General features: G+C 40.8%; 1 protein-coding gene across 1 annotated transcript in view; it reads right to left on the bottom strand.

Moving 5' to 3' along the window:
* Positions 1-24,948, bottom strand: part of DCC (DCC netrin 1 receptor) — a 923,941-nt gene that overhangs the window by 233,374 nt on the left and 665,619 nt on the right. The window contains exon 9 of the mRNA XM_065406266.1: positions 20,773-20,927. Within this exon, the coding sequence (XP_065262338.1) occupies positions 20,773-20,927 (155 nt within the window). The remainder of the gene's footprint in view (positions 1-20,772; positions 20,928-24,948) is intronic.

Below are 24,948 nucleotides of genomic sequence, written 5' to 3'. Positions count from 1 at the left end.
TATGCCCTCTAATGTGCTTAACTTCTCAACACTTGGGCATGCAGAAATTCTTTAGTCTCTGCTGATCCCTGCTAACAATAATGTAGGGGGGGAAATAGCCTTTTGTTTCGGTTCTTGTTTTCCTGTTACCTTTTTCTTTGTGTGTGTGTGTGTGTGTGTTGTTGTTGTTGTTGTTGTTGTTGTTGTTTTGTTAATGGGAAGACTTTAGAACTACAGCAAGAGCCACTCAAGCAGCACAAACCACGTCTTCCAGAAAAATAATTCTCTTTAGATCTGTCAATTTCCTGGCCAAAAAGGAGCACACCCAAAGATGGGAAAGAGCAAAGATTAAGTGATTTCCCCCCCCCCCCCAATGGAGTGTGCATAAACTGTGAAGTCATTTTTATATTTGATCATTAATAATCACACAAACAAAACATGCTAAGCATGTTTTCCCTAAAACATTTCCCTCCTGAAGTTTGTGACACTTTTGTAAAATAAAAGCTACAGTAATTGTCAAAGAATTTGATTCTACTCTCACTCATGGCAGTTTTACACCAATGCAACCCCACTGATTTCAGAGGAGTTACTTCTGATTTAGACCATGTAAATGGGAACAGAATCAAGCCTAAAACTACAAGTGGCCAAATTCTATATGATTTTCAGTGCTGGCTTTAGAAATATGGTTCTGTTCAATATCTACATAAATTATATTGATAGTAGCATAGAGAGTACACTTATAAAGTGTGCGGACAATATCAAGCTGGAAGGGATTGCAAGCACTTTGGAGGACAGAATTAGAATTCAAAATAGCAAATTACTGAAGGAGTACTGCAGAAAGAGGTCTGGGGCTTATAGTGGATCACAAAGCAAATATTAGTTAATAACTGGAACAAATTACCTAGGGAGGTCATGGAATCTCTGTCATTGGAGGTTTTTAAGAACAAGTTAAACAAACATCTGCCAGAGATGGTTTAGAATACTTAGTCCTACTTAGTCAAGGGGACTTGACTAAATAACCTATCGAGTTTCCTTCCAGTCCAACATTTCTTTGATCTATAAAACCTTTAACTGTCTTAATTTCTCCATAACTGCTGATGGTTCCACAGTCTCTCATTGTGCCTGTCTGGAGTTAATGGGGCCCCATTTCAGCAAAGCATTTAAGCATGTGTTTTATGTCTATTCCTATTCAGCCAAGCACTTAAGCACATTGTGGGACTTAAGCAGTTGCTTAAAGTTAGGCACATGCTTCTGGACTTCACTGAATAGGGATAGACTGCTGAAATGGGGTGTGAGAATTTTAACATTGGTTTCAGTGCACACAGGTTCAAACTTAACAAAAGCTGCCTTTTTAATTACTTCCAGCAGATTGTCCACTCTGATGAGGTAGGTCAAGACAAAGGAAATGCAGGTCAGCATTAGAATGCATAAGGAAGGCAGAAAACATTCAAAGCTGCTGAAATATAACACCGATTTTTTTAAACGGTCAAAACCTATGTTTTTAGATTAGAAGTCAATTTACAAAAACTTTGTGAGCTTAATTTCAATAGGTGTATAGAGGTAGGAGGTCCAGGACCTGTTTTTCAATGCTTAGTAAGTGCTACTGCCTACTTTGGTCATGCATAACCAGATTCATTCACCCCCCGCCTCCTCACACACACACACACTCATTAAACATTATATGTGCACATATGTAGCCAGGCTCCCAAATCCTCTCAGAGCACAATCCTTCTCACAAACCTTCTCAGTTCTTTTGCTCTGCATTCTCACACAGATCTCCTAACTGCTACCTCTTACTCAAACTTTTGTGCATAGTCCTTAGTTGTTTGTATTCTAGCTGTCAAATTCTGTATCGCTCTTTTTCAGGGCACAGGTCTCGTCTTCTCGAGTGCTCTGAACACCTCTAGTATTACAGAATAACAAACAACAATCCTTCCCTATGCATCCAAATCCTGACCTGGACTTCCTTTGTCTCAAACAGTGTCAAGGTGGCTATTTCTATTTATTATTATTATCATTTTGTATCATTCTAGCACTCAGGAGCCCCAGTCATGTTTATGATTGTTGGTCCTCTTCAGTTATATGCAAAACACTTTAAAACATTTTTTTCTAGTGATTCATTCTTCCTTCTGAGATGCAATGATTACAATTTTATTTTTATTACATTTCACTTTCCCTTAAAACAGCTGGTTCCTATGCTGATTCGCAATGAAAACATTTAAAATGTGACACATTTACGAAGCCACTTGCATTTATTGATAATAGAGTGCATGCTTTGATTGTGTCTTTGATTTCCCCCCCCTTTCCCTGTAGTTAACAGCTTTAATGATATTTCTATAAAATCTGTTTCTGTGCTGTATGGGGAGATGGGACTTCAAAAAGCCTGCAGGCAATGTAATTATTAGCATAATGAAACCCTCGCTTCCCTGCGCTGTATACAGTTGAAAGACATGGCAGCGGTTTGGCAAGAAATACAAAAACTACCCTGTCTGCCTCGGCTGCTGATCCACGGGAGTTCTGCTGGACCCTTTTCACTTCTGTCACTTCAAGATATTTTCACATTTTGTTCTGCTTTGCATGGGGTTATTCTGTATTTACTTACGGTGTGCAACTATATTCCACAGTCAAATATATTAACCTACTCTATGGTGTTTTCTTCACATTACTAACAAACACTATTGGCCAGATCACATATCATCAGATATGCAAGCAGCAGGTCTCTTCCATATGCAGGTCTCCTAATTTCTCTGTAGAAAGTTGGCTTTGACGGGGGGAGTTGCCTTCCTTGCACAAGCCCTCTGTTTATGGGGATGGGGACTAATTTGTATCTAGTTAGGGGGCTTGGGAAAACACCTCTCAATCCACTTAGCCGTACTGCAGGGAATCTGATTTTTTTTTAAAATGGGGGAAAGGGAGGTACAGGAATAAGTGACTTGCTTATTGTCACTGTCAATTGCAGAACAGGACATAAAAAAGAACAGAGGACAAAGTGTGCTCTTCATTTACACAGCTGAGACTCCCATTGAAGTGAGTGAGATTAGAATTCGGCCTTGGTCTCGACTCCAAGTTCTGCACAGTAGTCTCAAAATAACAAACGATACTAACAAAATATAACACAATACACAAAGGAATACACACACGCACCCATCTCCATGGAAGGGAAGTTATAGAAAGCTCAGAACAAAGGAAAAGACAGTTTAGATGGAAGAACTTCCCTGCTATCTCCTCTACAAATGCATCCTTGATTAGAAAGATACAGAGTGTGTCTACACAGCAAACGTGCAGCTGGCCCAGGTCTGCTGACAGGCTCATAAGAGGGGATGGTCTCAGAGCCCAGGTTCCAACCTGAGCCTGAACATCTACAGTGCAATTTTACAGCCCTGCAGCCTGAGCCCAAACCAGCTGACATGGGTCAGCCACAGGTGTTTATCTGCTGTGTAGACATACCCACAGAGCATTGACATCTGAAGGAATCATTACCAGAGCTTTTAAGCTCAAAGGTTCCTACACTGGTCTGTGGAGAGTTGATCTGGTCACATGGGGACAGATTTTCATTTAAGTACCTAATTAAAGACCAGATTTTTTTTTTAAAGTACTCAGCACCCAGCAGCAATCCTGGTGACACTGCAGCCAGATTTTCATGCTGAGCTGTTCTAAAAAACTGTGGGAGCTGATCAGTTAAGCATCTTGTTGGCTCTCCTCTAGGGTGACCAGATGTTCCAATTTTATAAGGAGTTCCGATATTTGGGGCTTTTTCTTATATAGACCCCCCACCCCCGTCCCGATTTTTCACACTTGCTATCTGGTCACCCTACTCTTCTCATTGTTTGCAGCTGCTAAGTTGCAGTAAGAGACAGCCAGGCATATATTAAATGATTCATTAGTATTACTTTTCCACAGGAGTAATTGCTGTAGTTGCCAAAGTGAAGCTACACAATTGCAAGTGGAGGGAGAGGTGGTCTATGTAATAGTGTCTGGGTCCAGGAGCCAAACTCTCTGTTAAGATGAAATTATTGTTCATGGCTCTGTCATAGACTTCCCACGTGAGCTTGGATAAGTCCCATAATGTTTTTGTGCTTCAGTTCCCCCACTATAAAATGGGGAGAATACTTTCTTTTGCCCACTCCTAGTCTTATCTATGTAGATTGCAAGCTTTCTGGGACAAAGACTTAGTCTAAATATGTACAGCTCCTAGCACAATGGGGCCTTGATTTCAGGATCTAGATACTGTCGATACTACAAATACATATTAATTATAGAGGGGACTGCTTTGATAATTATCATCATGGAGTTAAAGAGAGAAAGGTGATCTTATAATGCCTCCATACCAAGTATGCGATTCAAGCATGGGAAAGAAAACTTGGTTGCATCATGTCAATTTGAAGCATCAGCAAAGCTCTTCTTTCACTGACAACCCACAGTTATGATAAAGTTTTATTTTAGTGGAAGTATTCAGAAGTTAAGTTCATTACCACCATAGTGGCTGTTGACTGGTTTAGAAAGAGCTGTATGAAGACAAATAGATTTCAGTAGAATGCCATCCAGAAATAGTTTTGGAATGATTCTGAATAAGCTGAAACTGTTGTGCTCTCATGGTGACAGATAAGATCCATTTTACTTTATAGTAATTGCTAAATCATGTCAGATTATGTCAGACCAATACTAAATTAAAAACATAGGCATGCTACTCAAGCACTACTAAATCAAAATGATTTTTGCTGGACCCGAATGAAGATGAAGGGAAGAAATTGACCATAATCTTTTGTAAATTGCAAAAGTACTTCACATTAAGGAGACAATTTTTTCTAAGTAAACACAGAGGTTGCAGATCCTATTTAAAAGCTCTGGATGGACTGTGTTCTCTCTTAAGCAGGTTCCGACTAGAGAGAAACGGATAGAAATTCTTGATGCTTCAATGGACATTGGTTTTCCCCATCACCACTTGTAGGGGTACACGCTTCTGCACAAGCACATAATATATTGTGAGGGATCTATGCCAAGGCTTCCTGACTCTGTACTGCAGTTTGGTCTCAGTGTGGCATACCTGTTAAAGTTGAAGGTCCAGAAACTGGAGATTTTATACAAATAACGTAATGCCTTGTCAGAGAAAAACACAGTTCTCACTCTTTGGTTGCAATCCCCTTCCTGTCAGTTCTTTCTCTGCTTCCACAGCCTCAATTTGTATGTTTGATAACTATGCAAAATCTCAATTGCATATATATGCATGTATGTATTTAAAACACTACCACAGCAGAAATGGGAATGATTTGTCTGAGCCAAACCAGAAACTGCCATGTTAAGTTCCTTGGTGTTTCTGATCCCACAGAAGCCCTGGTGGGAAGAGCTCTGAGGTCATTCAAGAGAAGATTCCCTCTCTCTTTCTCTCTCTCTGGGGAGATGTTTCAAATTCACCTTCCCAGTTCCCCACAAGTCTCACAGAGCCTGGCTCCAGTCCTAGCCCAGCTGGCTCAGGCTCCCATAGTGAAATCCACCCATCAACATATAGGCACTCTATCCCCAATACAGCTCATAAGCACTATGCTCTGAGGTCTGCCGGGAAGTAGCAGTGAGATGCTCTACACTTCTAGGCACTAGCCATGGACTGGAGCAACCTAGCTGAGACCACAGACTAGAAGTGAAATCCTGGTCCTACTGGAGTCAATACTCCCTGGGGCCAGGATTTTACCCACAAAGTGTTTGTGGGTAGAGTCTCACCCTCACTTACTGTTTACATCGAATTTCCCCAGGAGATTCAGACTCTCAGTTGGGAGGCCATGAGAGAAAGAGTATGCACAAACCTGTGAAGGTTCCTGTACACAGCTAACTTTGTCTCAGGGGTTTGGGCTGAGGAGGTGGGAAACAAATGGAGCAGACCTGACCTCGCTTCCCCACCCTGTCCATTCACACAGGATCCGGAACTTCATGGAACCCTTGTGGAAGGTCTTCCGTAGGATTCGGAGTGGAAATGAACAACATGCCATGGAAACAGCTTTTCCCTCTTGTGGGTAGCTGGATCCATGTTTTTGGCTGCCCTCTGCTTGTGGAAGCAGAGAGAAGTATGGGGCCCTGTGCTGTTACAACAATACACAAAAATACCAATAGTCTTAGCATTTTCTAGTGTCCCAGGAATGGGATGAAAAGCATATATCAAAGGGGAATACACATTTCCATTGAAAACGTAATACTTGACACATACATTATCTTTTATAAGCAAAATGGTATGTCAGGTAGAGTGCAAATAACCTGTATTGAGGAGAGGAAAAAATGAACTAAAATCAATAGAAAAAAGCTATTTACTGCAATCTTATTGGAATTCCCTCTGAAAGGACTATAATTGACCCTGATACAGTCCATTCAACCAGCAAGAGACAGATTTCCACACTGGGAAGTTTATGTATACATTGATATCAGCCATAGGTAGACAGGCCCCATCAAAATGGTGTAAAGATAGAATTATCCATTTCAATTATCACTGCAATGCAGCATCAAAGAACTGGGCAACAAGGGGAATAAGGGCTCATGCCAACCCAGCAATTTATAACAAGGAGCAGGAGCAGATGCATCAATTTTGTTTTCAGCATCTTGCATAGGCTAACTTCAGTGTGGCATGAGGAAGCCTAGAGTAATTGTTCTCATTGCTACTGTTATAATTATTGATGCTTTTGTGATAACTGATGCTGATATTATACTTAGGTAACAGTTACCCTGGAAAAAGGACATCACAAGAGACACTCCAGCTCATTAAAGTTCAGGGCCATTTTTATACCTAACAAAATATAAACAATTTTGCAATAAATGTAAAAAATGACCTTTGTGCTCAGAATAGAATCTCCTTCTACTGTAGCGACAACCTCGCTAATCAGGAGCAATCCAATTAAATACCTGTGTGCCTCAAACTGTCACTGATTTAGAGGACACTTAATAAAATACTATCAATTCTACCCTAAGTGTGAAGTTAGGGAAATCTCTTTAGAGGATTAGTCATAAATTCACTAGTAAAGATGCACTGTATGCTTCTAATGTAAAATGTATTCCTCGCACTATGGGACACAGGATGCAAGTCTCAGAAAGGGAATACGGAGTCACTCAAAGTATGTTGTAATTACATATTTAATGTATCCATGTGAGATTCTAACAAGATTGGCACTTTTCAAAGGAACCAGTAGAATGGTTCAAATACAAAAAAAGTAGAGAGCTGTCCAGTGTATTATGCCAGTTAATTAAGATGAATGGTGAACAGTAAATAACTAGTTGGTGCTTCTTAGAATTAAACACAAGGCAATTAAAAAAAAAAAACTTACTTTTTGGTTTTGATGAGTTCTGTCATCTCTCTCTTATCAGGGAGTAGCTGTGTTAGTCTGTATCCACAAAAACAAGGAGTCCGGTGGCACCTTAAAGACTAGCAGATTTATTTGAGCATAAGCTTTCCTGGGTAAAAAACCTCACTTCTTCAGAGGCATGGAGTGAAAGTTACAGATGCAGGCATTATATAATGACACATGAAGAAAAGGGAGTACCTCACAAGTGGAGAACCAGTGTTGACAGGGCCAATTCGATCAGGGTGGATGTAGTCCACTCCCAATAATAGATGAGGAGGTGTCAATTCCAGGAGAGGCAAAGCTGATTTTGCAATGATCCAGCCACTCCCAGTCCCTATTCAAGCCCAAATTAACGGTGTTACATTTGCAAATGAATGTGCCAGCAATGCCCCTCTGCCATGTACATTGGCCAAACTGGACAGTCCCTACGTAAAAGAATAAATGGACACAAATCGGACATCAGGAATGGTAACATACAAAAGCCAGTAGGAGGACACTTCAATCTCCCTGGACATTTGTATAACAGATTTAAAAGTAACTATTCTTGAAGAAAAAAACTTCAGAAACAGACTTGAAAGAGAAACAGCAGAACTAAAATTGAATTGCAAATGTAACACCATTAATTTGGGCTTGAATAGGGACTGGGAGTGGCTGGATCATTACAAAAGCAGCTTTGCCTCTCCTGGAATTGACACCTCCTCATCTATTATTGGGAGTGGACTACATCCACCCTGATCGAATTGGCCCTGTCAACACTGGTTCTCCACTTGTGAGGTAGTCCCTTCTCTTCATGTGTCATTATATAATGCCTGCATCTGTAACTTTCACTCCATGCCTCTGAAGAAGTGAGGTTTTTTACCCAGGAAAGCTTATGCCCAAATAAATCTGTTAGTCTTTAAAGTGCCACCGGACTCCTTGTTGTTTTTATCTATCTCTTAGTTTCCCACTGTGTTCAGTCAGGAAATTGCTCCTAATGGGCCAGATTCTACCATCTTACTTATGATGGTGTGCCTTATTAATAGCGCAATTAATATTTAGTTCTGATTCAGCAGTATACCCGGAAAGATAATGGAGCAAATAATTAAGCAATTAATTTGCAAACATCTAGAAGATAATAAGGTGACAAGTAACAGTCAGCACAGATTTGTCAAAAACAAATTGGGTCTAACCAACCTGACAGTTTTCTTTGACAGGGTAACAAGCCTTGTGGATAGGGGGGAAGTGGTAGATGTGGTATAGCTTGACTTTAGTAAAGCTTTTGATACTGTCTCACATGACCTTCTCATAAATAAACTAGGTAAATGGAACCTGCATGGAACTACCATAAGGTGGGTGCAAAACTGGTTGGAAAACCATTCCCAGAGAAAAGCAACAGAGGGTCCTGTGGCACCTTTGAGACTAACAGATGTATTGGAGCATAAGCTTTCGTGGGTGAATGCCCACTTCGTCAGACGCATTCACCCACGAAAGCTTATGCTCCAAAACATCTGTTAGTCTTAAAGGTGCCACAGGACCCTCTGTTGGTTTTTACAGATCCAGACTAACACGGTTACCACTCTGATACTAGACACCATGCAAGGCACTGCATTTAGCCGTATGGAATGGAAATCTATCAACCTCATGAAGAAACTTGCACAAATACAGACAGCTATCATCTTCCTTTCCAAATGCAAATGGATGGACATCATACCAAATGGACTGAAGGTGAAAAATCCATTGCTATCTACATACTGCTCAGACCAAAGTGAGAGATTATGCCATACACTATCAAAGAAACTGAGGAACCACCTGATCAGCATCCTATACAGCAAACAGGAAAACATCAAAAAAGAGTTCTCCAACCTGGAGACTTTCATAAATAACCAACCCTCCACACAAATGGACTTTACTAAAGTAAGACAGGAGATCTACACTACACACTTCACTTCTCTACAAAGGAAAAAGGACTGTAAGCTGTCTAAAATCCTACCTGCCACATGGGGCCACAACAGTGGTACCCCTAACTCACCCAGCAATATCGTCAATTTATCCAGCTACACACTCAACCCAGCAGAAGAGTCTGTCCTATCTCAGGGACTCTCTTTTTGCCCCAGCACCCCCACGAACATGATACAGTTCTGCGGTGATCTGGAAGTCTACTTTCGCCGCCTCCGACTCAAAGAATACTTTCAAGATAACACTGAACAGTGCACTGATACACAGATACCCTCCCACCAACAACACAGGAAGAAGAACTCCACATGGACTCCTCCTGAGGGTCAAAATGACAGTCTGGACCTATACATAGAATGCTTCCGCCGATGTGCACAGGCAGAAATTGTGGAAAAACAACATCGCTTGCCTCATAACCTCAGTCACGCAGAACGCAATGCCATCCACAGCCTCAGAAACAACCCTGACATTATAATCAAAGAGGCTGATAAAGGAGGTGCTGTTGTCATCATGAACAGGTCTGACTACCAGAAGGAGGCTACCAGACAACTCTCCAATACCAAATTCTACAGGCCACTTTCCTCAGATCCCACTGAGGAATATACTAAGAAACTGCACCATCTACTCAGGACACTCCCTACACTAACATAGGAACAAATCAACATACCCTTAGAGCCCCGACCAGGGTTATTCTATCTACTATCCAAGATCCACAAACCTGGAAATCCTGGACGTCCAATCATCTCTGGAATTGGCACTCTCACTGAAGGACTATCCGGATATGTGGCCTCTCTGCTCAGACCCTATGCCACCAGCACTCCCAGCTATCTCCGTGGCACCACTGATTTCCTGAGAAAACTACAATTCATTGGTGACCTCCCAGAAAACACCATCCTAGCCACCATGGATGTGGAGGCTCTCTACACAAACATCCCACATGCGTCTGACGAAGTGGGCATTCACCCACGAAAGCTTATGCTCCAATACATCTGTTAGTCTTAAAGGTGCCACAGGACCCTCTGTTGCTTTTTACAGATCCAGACTAACATGGCTACCCCTCTGATACATTCCCAGAGAGTAGTTATCAGTGGTTCACAGTCATACTGGAAGGGCATAATGAGTTGGGTCCCGCAGGGATCCGTTCTGGGTCCGATTCTGTTCAATATCTTCATCAATGATTTAGATAATGCCATACAGAGTACACTTATAAAGTTTGTGACTGATACCAAGCTGGGAGGGGTTGCAAGTGCTTTGGAGGATAGGATTAAAATTCAAAATGATCTGGACAAACTGGAGAAATGGTCTGAAGTAAATAGGATGAAATTCAATAAGGACAAATGCAAAGTACTCGATTTAGGAAGGAAAAATCAGTTGCATGCATACAAAATGGAAAATGACTGCCTAGGAAGGAGTACTGCGGAAATGGATCTGAGGGTCATAGTGGACCACAAGCTAAATATGAATCAACAGTGTAACACTGTTCCAAAAAAAGCAAACATCCTTCTGGGATGTATTAGCAGGAGTGTTGTGAGCAGGACACAATAAGTAATTCTTCTGCTCTACTCTGCACTGATTAGGCCTCAACTGTAGTATTGTGTCCAGTTCTGGGCACCACATTTCAGGAAGGATGTGGACAAATTGGAGGGAGTCCATAGAAGAGCGACAAAAATGATTGCAGGTCTAGAAAACATGACCTAGGAGGGAAGATTGAAAAAAACTGGGTTTGTTTAGTTTGGAAAAGAGAAGACTGAGGGAAGACATGATAACAGTTTTCAAGGTTGTTACAAGGAGGAGGGAGAAGAATTGTTCTTCTTAACCTCTGAGGATAGGACAAGAAGCAATGGGCTTAAATTGCAGCAAGGGAGGTGTAAGTTGGACATTAGGAAAAACTTCCTAACTGTCAGGGTGGTTAAGCACTGGAGTTTGTGGAATCTCCATCATTGGATATTTTTAAGAGCAGGTTAGACAAACACCTGTCAGGGATGGTCTAGATAATATTTAGTCCTGCCAAGAGTGCTGGGGACTGGACTAGATGACCTCTCGAGGTCCCTTCCAGTCCCATGATTCTATGATCATCCATAGATCTCAAAGTGCCTTTACAAAGGAGGGTAGGTGTAATTATCCCCATTTTGCAGATTAAGAAACGGAGGCATAAAGAAATGAAGTGAGTTGCCCAGCAGTTGGTCCTCCCACAGGGATCTTTTTGCAGAGCTTCACAGTATAGGTCTACTCACCTCTGGCCTGCAGTGCAGTACTCAGTTCTCCTTATAAGCTCCTCCTCCAGCCTGTGCATGCATTGCTGGTGTGGCAGGATGGAGCTGCCTAGGCCCAGAGCAGTTCCTAAACCCCTTTCTCTCCTGTGTGGGGGTTTGTAAACTCCACCGTAGTGGCTTAAGAATTAAGTATTGCCGCTAGCCCTCGCTTGCAGTGTATGGTATTTTGATTGGAAAATGGGTTTCTTTTCTCCTCCATTACTACAAATGTTCCAGGGCAGTTGCATGTCTGTGGTGCTGATTTGTTCCTCCAATCTCCACCCCATCCTACCAGTGGATGTAATAGCTATAATATAATCACATGATTAAATACTGTGTTTAACTCCAACTGACTGGCAACTGTATATTGTCAGAGTGGGATTATGTGACTGGCATCTGTCGTGTAAAGATTTGTTTCATTTTATTTAATTTTATTTTTAAATTTCAGCACATGTCGAAAACATCCTGTTAGCGGAATCTGTGCGGGCAAAGAGTGAATAAAAAGAGTGTATTTTATTTATTAGCTTTAACTTTGTGGTTCCCAAATCCAAAGCCCTTTCTTTGAAGTTAAAGGAATTGGACTATAGGATGTATTCTAGTGATTTAGGAACCTATGGATGTGTATTCATATATGGTATCCCTTATATATAGTGAATGACGGGGTGCACAAGTCAAATAGAGGCCAGTTTTTCCACAAAGCTAGATTTTCAAAAGAGTTCAACTACCAGCAGCTCCCATGGTGACACTTTTCTTTTGAAAATATCAGCCTCAATACTTAAAAATCATGAGTCAGGCCCCCCAGAATCACTAGATTGGCTTAAATATAGTAAATTTGAGGTTCTTTTTACTTGCCTCCTGGCTTTTGAGCTCTTAGAGTTTTTGTGCTTTTCTCCACAATTGACAGCTAGGAACTTACTGTTATTTTTCTTTTAATGAAACCTGATATTCTTACATAATTATATACATCTGGAAGCGGAGGGTCAGATTTTTAAAAGTTTTTTATGTGTTTTTTTGTTGTTGTTCATTGAAAGAAATCAGATGCTGTGTTTCAATATAACTTTTTACAATGGAATTGAAACAATGGGAGGTAAAATTAAAATGCACAGCATTAAATCTACTGAGCCTCTGCTGCTCAAAACTGTATTTCACCTACAGAGAAGTAGCATTCAGCACTTAGTCTGAATTAGTAGGGCTAACTTCACACCATTAAGGGTGGTGTATGCAACTGTACTTTGTCCGATTATGCAAACTCAACCTTTTGAAGCTTCACCCTGAGATGGGGACCTTTTATATTTGGGAAAGTTCTATGGTCTGAGTTATACAGGTCAGACTAGATGATCACAGAGGTCCCTTCTGGCCTTGGAATCTATGAAATCTTTGTCCACTGATCACTTGTTCCACGAGGACAAGATCAGAGGCTCAAACTGTATAAAGGAGTGATTCACAGATTCTTGCTCTGAGCAAAAGGTGTTATGGACTTGTAACCCCAGAAAACAAAACCTTGGAGGTTGAAGTGCTGACGCCTACCAGAGCCCTTGTTAGAGGTGGGATGATCTCTGCTTATTGGCATGCATGTAGGTTCTTTTATTGGTTTTAATATGTTTTCTCTGTACTGCTTTTGCCTTAAGAATAAATGTGCTTGCTTAGGAAAAGCTGTATGGTACCTTGTAACTGTGGGCAAATTTGCTGTTTACAGCCTCTGAGGAGAAAGCAGAGTAAGCTCAGACACCTGGCTCCAAGCATGCCCATTGGCCTCTGGTTCCTGAACTCTGCACTGACCACCAGGCCTGGACACCCATTTCCCACTTGCTGGTACCGGTTTTCCACAGACGCTGACCCAGCATGGGGGAGTTACAGCGTAGCATTTTGGTGCACACACCCCTAGCCTGACCTGTGGGGTAGTGTAGACATGCCCTAAATCTCTCAAATCGGAATGGGTGCCAAGTACCGTCAAATGTCATGCTGTTTGTGGTGATGCACAAGTCTATTAGAAGGAATGGGCAAAAGTCACCAGTTCACAAAACATTTTGCAAATGTACATCCAGCAGGAGAGAAGGTTTTGTTCACAGCCAGCCTGGACCAGTGACCTAGAAATGAAAATCATCTTTCCCTCTACCCCACTCCCATCTATCCAGATGTCTGGGAAGAGAAGATTTATAAATTCACTGAAATTTTTGATATCTTTCCAAAAACATCCCATGCCAATAGTTTCAGCAATGCCCTGAGTAGATCTAGATGATCACAAGACAACAATCTGTTAACAGTCTCACTGTTACATGTTCTGCTTTGATGTGTTGTAAAAGAGCCCACTGCTTATCTCCTTGGCATGCAGCCACAATAGCAGCAGCAGTAGTTATTTTTGGATCATTCTTTGCCAATAATGATGATGGTTCCTTCTGGCCTTGAAGTCTGAGTATATAATGCTAGTCGGCCTAGGAATACCAGATTTCCTTCATTAAGGGGTTACGTTGCACCTCTCCCAGTAAGATATTATGAAGAGCTGGCTGGTTGTATAACTTTGCCCTTGACCAAAAGCGTACAAAGATTGTAGAGCATATGTCCTGAGAAACAGACAGATGCTTCATGTCATAAAAATGACAGATGGAGATGTAAAAACTACAAGTCCATTGACCCATCATCTACCTACACTGGACAACATATCAATCTGCACTTTCTGGTAAGATTTTCTCATGTTAGGGGTTAATAATCCATAGACCAACACTCCATGCATTACGCTGGGACTTTCTGAAACCCGGGCTGACATTGTTTTGTTGGCCAGAAAATTTTTTTGTCATTACTGTTATTATTACTGTTGAAAGTGTGAGCTAGAAATTCTAAACACTGACACCTTAAATGGTTGAATGGGAAATAACTGTGGTAACAGTGTGTTGAGCAATGTTGAACATTTGAAGCGAGGGGCCTGATTCAGCATTGCTATGTGATCCCAGCCAGCCACAGACTAGGAGAGGTACAAACTCAGTCCCTCCATCAGTATCTGCAAAAGGATGAGTCTGCCCTTAATTTTTTTCCTATAAAGAAAACAAAATTTGCAAGTTAAAAGGACAAAGGTGTGTATTTAACTTGCCAATTCATCTCTCTTTCTCTCTCTCACACACACACACACACACACCTATTACTCCAGAGCTAGTTTTGGCTTGATAGTTGAAATTGGGTTCTGAAATTGGCTTAAAATGGGGCACACATCCCTGTTTTCCCAACACCTGACCTTTTCATGTGAAATTTCACAGTGTTATTTTTATGCTCTTTGAATTTTCTAAGCCGTTTTGTTTAGATACATTTTTAATAGCGTTTAAACTTGGTTGTGGCTGAAATTTGTATGTGTCAATCTGATTATTTTGTTTACAACTATTTAAAAATGTTGCTTATCTACACAAAAATTGGTTGAGAAAGAAAACTTGAGTAGATCTGATCAACATTTTTTAAATGTAGTATTTAGGGATATTTTAGCCATTACTTGGTTAGTTGCAACTGACAAATAAAATCTTCTCTGTTATATACATAAAAGGTGATATTTTCAAAAGCACTTGGGGGCAGATTTACAAAGGCACCTAAAGATGCAGATGGATACCCACTGAGATTTAAAAAGCATCCAAGCGGGCAAGGGGCCTTACTCCTACTGACTTCAATTAAAATCAATGGAACTTGTAGATATTTTTTTCAAAAGCATGTAAATGACTTAGGAGCTTAAATCCCACAGACTTTCAATGGGACATAGGTTCCTAAATCACTTGTGGCTTTTGGAAATCCCACCCAAAATCTTCTGTTGGCAGCCACACATTTCTGTCCAGTTTTATTCTCTCACAACTTCTGTACACCGTAGACCAAACACTGCAACCTTAATTCTGTCCCTTATGAATGTCAGTTTTCTAGCAACCGATTTAACAGACTAACTCATCCCAATCCATTAATCTACCACATACAAATCCACAACTAATAATGCTAGGAGGGGGCAGTTTGGTAGAGCGGTATGTCCAGAATAATGGGTTAAGGGGGCAGGATTAGGGCCTCAGCAGCCTGAATCTCTGAGGTGCTGTGAACTGACAAATCTCACAGGATATGTGAAGACTCAGCTTCCTCAAAAAATCAAGGGGCCGGATTGAAGGGCCTAACATAGGCATCCAATTGTGAGAAATTTGGCCTGAGTGTTTGTCTCTTGTTGATAATTCGTATGTGTGCTCTGAAATGCTCTCTGGATAATCAAGCCAGTTCTGTGTTGTCATTGATGTTTGACCACATATTTGGCTCATTTCAACAGGTGGATGTTTCCCTGAGGAAAATCAAACAACAGATTAAATACCCACTTAAACGAAAAGCTGGCTTTTCTTTGGCCTCCAGGAAAAACCTGAAAGGAGCTACCCCACACTTACTGTTTCTAACATGGAGATAAAAAGAGATTTAGAACTGAATATCACTACCTTGATAATCACAGTATGTCCTGTCACAGCACTGTTATTCATTTGATTATTTTTTATCATAGAAGAAGGCCAGAACATAGAATCAAACATTTCAAGCCTGTTTTTATCTGCTTCCATTACTCCACAATACATTTTTTTTTAAATTAATGGGAATTTGCTCATGGCTAGTGTGGAGCAGATTCTGTAAGTGTTAAAATAAATTACTGCAACTCTTTCCATAATGATTTTTTTTAGCCATCATAAATATAGTGATAGTTCATCTTTGATACTGAAAATGCAGATCTGGATGATGGATTATAACACAGTGGATTAGCTCCTCCTGTTTATTAGTTTCCTCTTGATTTATTAGGGAAGAATGGTTTTTATCAAGAGGCCAAAGCTGAGGCTTTTATTCAGGGTTCGATCCTTCTCCCACCGAAGCCACCAACTTCAATATGAGAAGGATCTGGCCTCCTGTTTTTTACTCAATGGGCCTGATCCTGAAAGCATTGAGGACTTTCAACTCCCCTTGCCCTTGTGGAGAAAAGAAGGTGCCCTGCACCTTGCAGAAGACATTCAGCACCTCGGAGGATCAGGTCCACAACCAATAGAACCAGTAAAGCTCCTTAATCCTGTAATTGCTCATGGAAAATACATTAAACAAATGCCAGTCCTTCCTCCAGATTACATTATCTTTCTCCTTTCTCAAGTCTGCCTTGAATAGTGAGAAATTTACTGTTACAATATATTACAGTCAGCCCTGTAGCACTCTCTTCCAGTACTAGGTGACCTCTCAGATAATGGAAATGCCCTGCCTTTCAGCTCTGTCATAACTAGGATCACAATAAACTGCCACAGAAAAACGGTTACACTGCTGAGACCCCTTAAGACCTAGACTCATGGATGTAGAGATTCACATGATTATGTTAAGGAGAACGGATTACCTACAGTCATTCATCTTCCCTGAAAAACTGGTCTCCAGTCCTGCTGACAAAGACCACATAGCCACTTCCCTTGATTGCACTTATCTCATTTCCAATCACAATAGATATGTACTGAGATAATAGCAATCTTCTGCTCAACCTTTAGTCTGTTGATCTTTATCATTCCCCAACATATGTTGAAAATTACTGATCATGACCAGTATTTCACTCTTTCATTTCTCACTTCACACAATTGCATTTCTTTAAGATGGGAAGAAGGATCTGAAGCAGCAGCATCAGGCAGTAGTACACTTTTTTCAATAATACATAATTGATCTGCAAAGTCAGGTCTAGTTAACCATGCCTCTCTGAAATGATACGCTCATCTTACTTAATTTTATAGATGTCGGGCCCTCCGACTTCTAGCAGCAGTGCTCATAGCAACCACACTACACTGATTTGGCTGCTAGAGGGACTTCCATGGGTGCGGAGAGGCTGGATTGGCCCAGGGTGTGCAGCGGAGAGTTAATCCCGTCTCAAGCAGCAGTAACTCTTCAGCCTGTGGTTGGTTTGGTTTCTGGAGGAGGAGAATGCCATGTAATGCAGCCCCTCCCCCCAACCCTTCAGCTCACCCACTTTTCCATTGTCAACAGAGTATGTGGCTATTTTGTGGAGGGGGCAAAGTGACTAGGCTCCATGGAGGGGGGCATCCACTTAGCCACTTTTCCTCCCTGCGTGGGATCACTGGCTTTTTGGTGGATTTGCTCCATTCTGCACCATGCAGTGGCGGGGTGGACATATGGATACACAGATGGGCCTCTGTGCTGCAGTTAAGCAGGTATAATAATATTTCCCTACCTCAGAGGGATGTAGTAAGGCTTAATTAATTAATCTTTATCAAGCCCTTTAAGACTCGTGGATGGAAGGTTAAATATAATTGCAAAGTAAAAGGATTCCATTAGACTGCAGATGATCAAAGGCAATGTTTACAGGCTGCAAATTACACGACAGCTAAGCAGTAAATCAATCAAATTATTTAAGTGTATATTGACACATCTCCCTATTAATCTTTTCTTTCACCAACCTACTCCAATACACACATCACAGAGAAACAAGGTTATTAAAAGGCAAGTCTTAATAGCTAAGGGTGGTGAAGATAATGGAGTTGGTGCCCCAGCAGAGAGGCTACCTTCAAAAAGCATATAGAAAAGCTCAACCCTCCAAGCTAGAACTAGACCAATTTCCGTACTCTCTGCTACTCAGCTGCTCTAACAGCATCTTGAAGAGTCAAAATAATAACTCACAAAGTCTCCACATGTGGTATGAAAAGATTAGACAAGTCTTAAGCAGGCAGGGATTTAAATCCTGACTGATAATACAGTGGTGAAATTATACACCATAAAAAGCAGAGGAAAAGGGGTTGGAGTTTAGTCGAAAGGAAGATTTAATCTGGAGACAAAGACCTTCATATAAATCCATCCCATATATTTTGGATGATTATTTCAAAAGCTGGAACTTGTGCTTGTTGATCTCTTAAACTGATTACTGAGAAAATGTCTGCACTTTTAGAAATAGTCATTGACAGACATGCATTTCAGATGTCCTTTTTCATTGGTTTTTATTTCTTAACAAAGCTAGATTGCATAATACTTCTGATATTTTCAAATAACACAGATATCTTGGAATTCAATTTGTAGTGCAGCTGTATAATTTATTGTACAATAGCTACATCATGTTCCAGGAGACAGCAACATAGAGACTGACTGAATTCCAGCACAGAAGAGAGTTGTTTCAAAATGATAAGATCATTTTGTCAAGGGGGGAAAAATAACGATGGGAAAAGATATTTTCTCCACCATCAAATTTTGATACTTTGGACCAACCTTCAAGTTACTGAACAGAAGAGAAATTGTATTAAATAGTGTAGGAGTCCCTATGTCATTTGAGCTTCACATACACTAAAAGCAACACTAGGGAGTGCTGGTGCATGTTTATGCAAGGATCTCTTATAAAAGTGCTTTCTTGATAGAGACATTAATGTAATTTTTTTAATTGCAATATATCTATATTAATGGTTAAAAGGAACACAGAAATGGCCATACTGGGTCAGACCAATGGTCCATCTAGCCCAGTATCCTGTCTTCTGACAGTGGCCAATGCCATGTGCTTCACAGGGAATGAACAGAACAGGCAATCATCAAGTGATCCATCCCCTGTCGTCCACTCCTGGCTTCTGGAAAACTGAAGTTAAGGACACTCAGAGCATGGCATTGCATCCCTGCCCATCTTGGCTAATAGCCATTAATGGACCTATCCTCCATGAACTGATGTAGATATTTTTTCAACCTGTTATAGTCTTGGCCTTCACAACATCCCCTGGCAAAGAGTTCCACAGGTTGACTGTGCATTGTGTTAAGAAGTGTTTGTTTTAAACCTGATGCCTATTAATTTAATTGCGTGACCCCTACTTCTTGTGTTATGTGAAGGAGTAAATAACATGATAATAGCTAACATTTAAATAGCACCTTGCATCAAAGGATCTCAAAATGCTTTTCATATTTATAAAGTGATTTTCAACCTGATTTCTCCTCACTCAGGGCTGAAATGTAGCCACCTCTGGTGGACCACAGCAGTCAAATAACAAGACAAAACAGCACTGCAAAAGAGTTTCATGGCAGGAAATGTAGAATACTTTGCCCAAACAAATCTGCAGTACAGGAGAACTTTAGGGAAGCTGAATGTAATTTCCCAAGTTGGCATTGGTCCTGTACTAACATCCTTATTTCTGCTGTGGTGGGTTTGTTTGTTTGTTTGTTTGTTTGTTTGTTTGTAATGATCACAAATGAGAGTATCTTGGTTTTCTCTCCTATTTAACACACCCAGTGTGTACATGTGGTTTCACCAATCCATTCCAAAGACATTCCACACATGTTGTAGTTGGGCTGAAGGTAGCCCTTTCCTGGATTTGATTTTATTCACAAAAGGAACTCAAAATTAAACAGTATAAAATCCAGCTAAGCCTTCTTGAGAATCTTGACATCTCAAGGGACTTGTCTCCAGGACCTCAGTCTATTTCCCCCCACCAAAGAGAGCCACTCCCATCTCCTTCACTTAGAGGGGCAACAAGTCACTTGCAACAGTGAATCAGGAAAACCCATTTAACCCTTTCCACTGAGGCAAAATGTGTTACAAACTAAAGGAGATTCCCCTTCTGACAAGAAAGTTGACTGACCAATTGGTGGTGCTGTGAAAAGTCAAAAATTGGTCCAGCCTGGGTCCCTTTCTCTGGGACACTGACTGGCTAAGTGGGACAAGTGGCAACCTTGACATATTGTAGAATACTCTGAACTAAATAAAGTTTATCTTCCTTTTGAGGATGAAACATGTGTGCAAGTATTTACAGCTGGAGAAACCAGAGAACAAAGTGCAAAGGGCCTGCAAAGAAGCTCCAAAATATACTGAACACTAATTAAAATATTTCCAATTAACCACAAATAGATTAAGCATCTAGCAACTGGACATTTTTCCATGCCCTTCAAGGGAACTAATATTTGGCCCAGTATGTAAAGTGTGAGAAATACTGTGTGTGTGTGTGAGAGAGAGAGACAGAGAGAGAGAGAGAGAGAGAGAGAGAGAGAGAGAGAGAGAGAGAGAGAGAGAGAGACAATACAAAGTCAAGACACCAACTAACAATGTACTGTTCAAATCTAATAAACAATTCACAGATCAGATCAAATTTCTGAAAATACATTGTAAGAACATATATTATATTACAATGAAAATAGAGGGAAGATTATTTTGACCAACCATATGGACTCTATTACTAATATTTATAATGAAGAATTATTTGTAAACCTTAAAGAAATTCAGCATGAGAAATGCAGAGCTGCTGCAGAAGTAGATCATTACTAACCCTATCTAACATGGAAACACCGTTATACTGCATACTTACATTCAGGCTGCGTGACAACCTTGATGGATTGCGAGCTCTCTCCTGGTCCCCATTCATTGTATGCCACCACTCGGAATGTGTAAGTCTCCTCTGGTTTCAGATTTCCCACTGTAAGCTGAAGTGTCTCAGACTGTGTTGTGTTCTGTGCCCGTTCCCTAAGTAAAAACATTAGCACAGAAAAAGAACTTTAAAATTAACATAGCCTTTCAAGCAATACTTATTTAATAATACTTGGCAAGCTAGCAAAGTATCGCTAATTCTTTTAACTCTGACTTTGGGCTATAGAGTTTCTTTTAGGTGCCTGCAGCATTATGTTACAAATTAACTCATGCGATGGGGCCCAAGATAAATGCTGCAAGGACTACAAGAAAGTCAGAGGCATTCTATTATAAACACTTAATAAGCAACACAATCTTCTGGTTCCTTCCCTGTCTTAATACAATAGGAAATGGAACTGATGGGAAACAAATAGCTATTCAATAAGCAGAAACATCTGCGATCTTGACAGTGAGATGCGTACTGGATCATAAACATTGGGCTAATGACAGAAAAACAGGTTCTGATGGTTCCACAAATCAAGCTTTGGCAGTGCCGCTAACAGATGTGCCTTCCTGATGATAATGGGGACAAAAGTACATCACCGCCCAGCTAGCAGTGTTGTGTTCAGTGGTGTCAGTTACTGTAGCTAATGCAAAGAGATCACATAGAGATGAGGTGTATCCATTGATTCCGTCTCCATTACAAAGGTCTGAGGAAAGCAAATTTGTAAAGTTTGCGCTCTGCCTCACTTAGCTCTTTTAGCATCTTGGCAAAAATATCACAGTGATTATTAAGAAGTGGTGTTCTCATAGCCTAGGAAGATAAACAGTCTCTGATTCATGTGTGCAACTCCCATGGCTGTCAACTGCAGTTGAGCACAAGGGCAATATATTGCAAAAAGTATCTGGGAGTGTGGCCTGTTTATGAACTGAATAAGGATTTTAGCCTTAGTCCCCTAAAATATGAGTATGGTTGGTCTTGTGCATGTACCCAAAGCTGGGAGAGAGACTACAGGGAATCCTCCTTCCTTCGCACATCTTCTCAGATTCCAGCCATGTTACTGATCCTGGCCTCTAAGCACACAAAGACTAAGGGTGTGCCTATTGGTGGCACTGGACTCCCTAAATAGGACAGGAGGAAGCCATCATTTCATGTCCTTCCCTACTGACCAGTAGACAGAAGCCAGCATCAGGAGAGCATGTTACACCTCAAGAAATGGACTGCTGTGACCACAGCTGTGTGGAAACACCCTGCATTCTCAGAGGCATTGGTAATACTCCAGGCCCAATGCCTCTGAGGGCTGCAACTGGGGCAGTGCTCCTCCATACTTCCCTACGTTAGACTGTGGCTTAAAAGCTACAGTAGACCCATATGTGTTAAACAGAGGGATAGAATCTTCTGATTCAGAGAAATAGTGAAGGCTTAGTAGGTTCAGGCTTGGTGTTTGGGCTCCCTGGAATCTCACCTTCACAGATTCCGAGGCCAGAAGGAACCATAGTGATAATCAAGTCTGACACTCTGCATAGGCCAGGCCACAGAACTTCCCCAGAATAATTTCTACAGCAGATCTTTTAGGAAAATATCCAATCTTGATTTAAAAAAAGGTCAGTGACGGAGAATCCACCACGACCCTTGCTAAATTGTTCCAATGGCTAATTACCCACACTGTCAAAAAATGTACACCTTATTTACAATCTGGATTTGTCTAACTTTAACCTCCAGCCATTGGATTCTGTTATACCTTTCTCTGATAGACTGAAGAGTTCTTTATTAAATATTTGTTCCCCATGTAGATACTTACAGACTGTAATCAAGTGACCCCTTAATCTTCTCTCTGTTATGCCAAATAAACTGAGCTCTTTGAGTTTATCACTATCAGGCAAGTTTTCTAATGCTTTAATCATTCTTACGGGTTTTCTCCGAACCCTCTACAATGTATGAACATCCTTCTTGAATTGTCGGCACCAGAGCTGAACAAACTATTGCAGCAAGAGTCACACTAGTGCCAAATACAGAGGTAAAATATCTTCTCTACTCCTACTGAAGATTCTTGTTTATGCATCTCAGAATTGCATTAGCTCTTTTGGCCGCAGCGTTACATATGGAGCTCAAGTTCAGCGATTATCCACCATGACCCCAAATCTTTTTCAGACTCACTGCTTCCCAGGATAGAGTCCCCCATCTTGAAAGTATGGCCTACATTCTGTGTTCCTAGATGTGTAAATTTATACTTAGTCGTATTAAAACACATATTGCTTGCTTGCGCCCGATTAATCAAGCGATCCAGTCATCTGCAAACTTTATCAGTGATGACTTTTTCTTCTACCTTTTCAGGACTATGTCAACACTACTTTCCTAACCACCAGGCTATAGTGTCAGTCTCTCTCTCTGTAGATTAGAGCACTTGGGGGGCCCAGGTTCAAGTCCTTGCTCTGCTTCATTCAGACAAAGCACTGGTGGATTAGCCAAAGCGCTGGTGAATATAGTCTAGGGAGGAAACCAGCAATGTCCTACATAGAAGATAGTGGTGACTTCATAGGCCTCTTCTAATGGTTCAAGCAGATAAACAGCAACAGGTGGATTTCCTGTCACATGGGCCAGGGAGCTGGGGAGTAGAGCTGTTCCTCCAAAATAGGAAGAGGAGGGGAGCTCTCCCTTTGCTTTTAGCAGAGGAAGTAGACCTGTGGTTGATCAACTCAAACTCTCTTAACCTCTGGTCTCTTCCATCTCTAATTTCTATTATTATTATGGTGGAATCCAGAACATACCAAGCTCCTCCCTCCTTTTGGGAAATGGAATCTGTTGAACTCAAAACCAAAATAAGCCATATTCCAGGCTCATTGACCCTGAGTGCAACTCCGCTGAAGTCAGTGAGGTAGCAAGAGATTCATGTCAATGCAGAATCTAGCCCATAACAACCTTTACATTAATTCTTTGCAATGAGGGAATTCACAACAGTAAGAAATAAAAGAAAAAAAAATAACTTCAGTGAGCTATGGGATGGTCAGACACGTACTGCTATTGTCTATCAGAACCACTTTTTTGTTGAGATAAATAAATAACAGAAGAGGCCCTTCAAAGCACAAAATGGTAGAAAGGAAGTGATAAAAGGAAAACAGAGATGAAGCAAAAATGAGAAATTCCATTCACCTAAATCTCAAAAAATGAAACTTCTCTTAAGTTCAGCAGCTTCTCTAGAACTTTTGATGTGTGTATTTGCTTTTATATATCTGTTTATCTTCCTCTGTGGCAACGCTACCTGCAGTGATGTCCATAGGCACAGCACATTAGGGACGATACACAGACTCCAGCACTTCTGCAGCAAATCTACTTCAAGAAATATGCAAAGGAAATACTTGAATTTTCTTTCCCTGTTATGTAGATCTCCAATGAAGGAACTGAATAGCCTATATTGCCTGCTGAGTACAGTTATTTCCCCTAACTGTATCAAATCTACACTTTAGGCTTAAAGGGCCTGAATCGCCACTGCTTTACAACCTGCGTAGTCTGTGCAAAATTGGGTGCAAAATGCTACCAACAGTGTGCGTGAAAATGCTGACCTAGTAGCATTTTGTCCTCTGCAAAATAATGAAGAATCAGGCCCACTGGACACAGACATGGGGGGTATTTATAACTATTTTGCTCCACAGAGCTACATCTCAGGTTACTGCTTACATCTTAATCCATTCAGAATTAGGCTTGTCAGAACAAGGGCTCAATAAGCCAATAGTGATTATGGCTGGAACTTTCAAAAGCACCTCAGAGATTTAGGTACTCATACTACATTGAATTTCAGTGGTATTTGGGTGTCTAACTCCCTTAGGCTCTTTGAAAAATCACAGTCTAAGGTGTTCCCATCCCTGGCTATCTTGCTCTATACTAACCAATACTTCCCTCTTTATATGCCAGAAAAGATGAACAGTATTATACTAGAGCAGGTATCATTATTTATCTAACTCCTATTTGGGGGGGTTTCAGGCTGTCATATTGAGGATGTCTTCCAAATAAAGTATTAGAAACCTGACGTCTGAGTCTAGAAATGTTCTTTTTGCAACTGCAACACATAATTGTCCTATATGCCTTATATCCCAGATTAATGACCTGAAACTAGCTGATGTATTGATTTATAAAATCTAA

This window comes from Emys orbicularis, chromosome 6 (assembly GCF_028017835.1).
Source record: "Emys orbicularis isolate rEmyOrb1 chromosome 6, rEmyOrb1.hap1, whole genome shotgun sequence".
In the NCBI taxonomy this organism is placed as follows: Eukaryota; Metazoa; Chordata; order Testudines; family Emydidae; genus Emys; species Emys orbicularis.
Note: the sequence above shows the minus strand (reverse complement) of the source record. Positions and strands in the feature narration are given on the sequence as shown.